We start from the raw sequence: 875 nt of genomic DNA, 5'->3' as shown, positions 1-875 counted from the left end.
TGAAAAATGTTTTAGGGAAAATTATGTATTTTGTGTTATTGCTATACAAAAACTGGGTTTTCTTTGGGGGGGAAAAAATAATTAAAAAGGTTTTGGTTTTTTTAAATATACGACTTATTTAAAACACTTTAATGACTGAGACCCCTTTGGGTCCCCGGGACCTGTAGTCACATCAAAAATTCCATTTTGAAAAATGTTTTGGGGAAAATATTGCATATTTTGTGTTATTGAAACTGGGTTTTCTTTGGGGGAAAAAAAGCATACAAAAGTTTAAAAAATATACATATATATATACACACAACTTATTTTTAAACACTTTAATGACTGAGATCCCTTTGGGTCCCCAGAACCTTTAACGTTGACAAAAATTTAGGTGAGCCCTCATGGTTATAGAAACGACAAATATCAAAATGCTTTAATTTTTCTGTGTGGCCCTCAGTGCTCTGGTCCAACCTGTCATTATTCACAAAGAGCCGTATCCATACACTAATGTATGTTTATTACTACATGGGTGCGAGTGTAAAAGTACTCAGTAGTACTTTGACATTTCTAGACAATAGTCACCTAATGCATTTGTGGCAGTCTGCCGCAGACAAACGATTGTATGAAAAAAACACGGCACAAAGTCATGGTCGCCATGGAGACCGTTTACAGAAAACAGGGATGACACCTTGGGTCCAGTTCTACAAGGTCCAACCTGTCTGTCTGCATGCAGCCATCCGGGTCACCGTGTCACATGTCTGAGAGTCCAATGGAGGACAAGATGGCTGCTGGGACTTACTAAAAAGACGGAAGATTAAAAGAAAACATTGAAAAATGACAATTTAATGTCTCTCAGATAAAAATGCGCATGAAGGAACACTCGCCAGTCTTTA

The 875-nt window shown here is 37.4% G+C and overlaps 1 protein-coding gene across 2 annotated transcripts in view; it reads right to left on the bottom strand.

Annotated features, from left to right (window-relative positions):
• Window positions 1-480: 480 nt before the first annotated feature.
• Window positions 481-875, bottom strand: part of cwc22 (CWC22 spliceosome associated protein homolog) — a 19,647-nt gene continuing 19,252 nt past the window's right edge. Inside the window, exons 20-21 of one of the 2 annotated variants that reach the window (XM_062061436.1) lie at window positions 867-875; window positions 481-780 (exon numbers count right to left, since the gene is read on the bottom strand). The exon at window positions 867-875 is cut by the window's right edge and continues 389 nt beyond it. In XM_062061436.1, coding sequence (XP_061917420.1) covers window positions 873-875 — 3 coding nt within the window. In that variant the 3' untranslated portion in view covers window positions 481-780; window positions 867-872. The other variant, XM_062061435.1, reaches the window with a different exon arrangement.

The sequence above is a fragment of the Entelurus aequoreus genome, linkage group LG10 (genome assembly GCF_033978785.1).
Source record: "Entelurus aequoreus isolate RoL-2023_Sb linkage group LG10, RoL_Eaeq_v1.1, whole genome shotgun sequence".
Classification (NCBI taxonomy): Eukaryota; Metazoa; Chordata; class Actinopteri; order Syngnathiformes; family Syngnathidae; genus Entelurus; species Entelurus aequoreus.
This window is presented reverse-complemented; position numbering and strand designations above follow the sequence as displayed.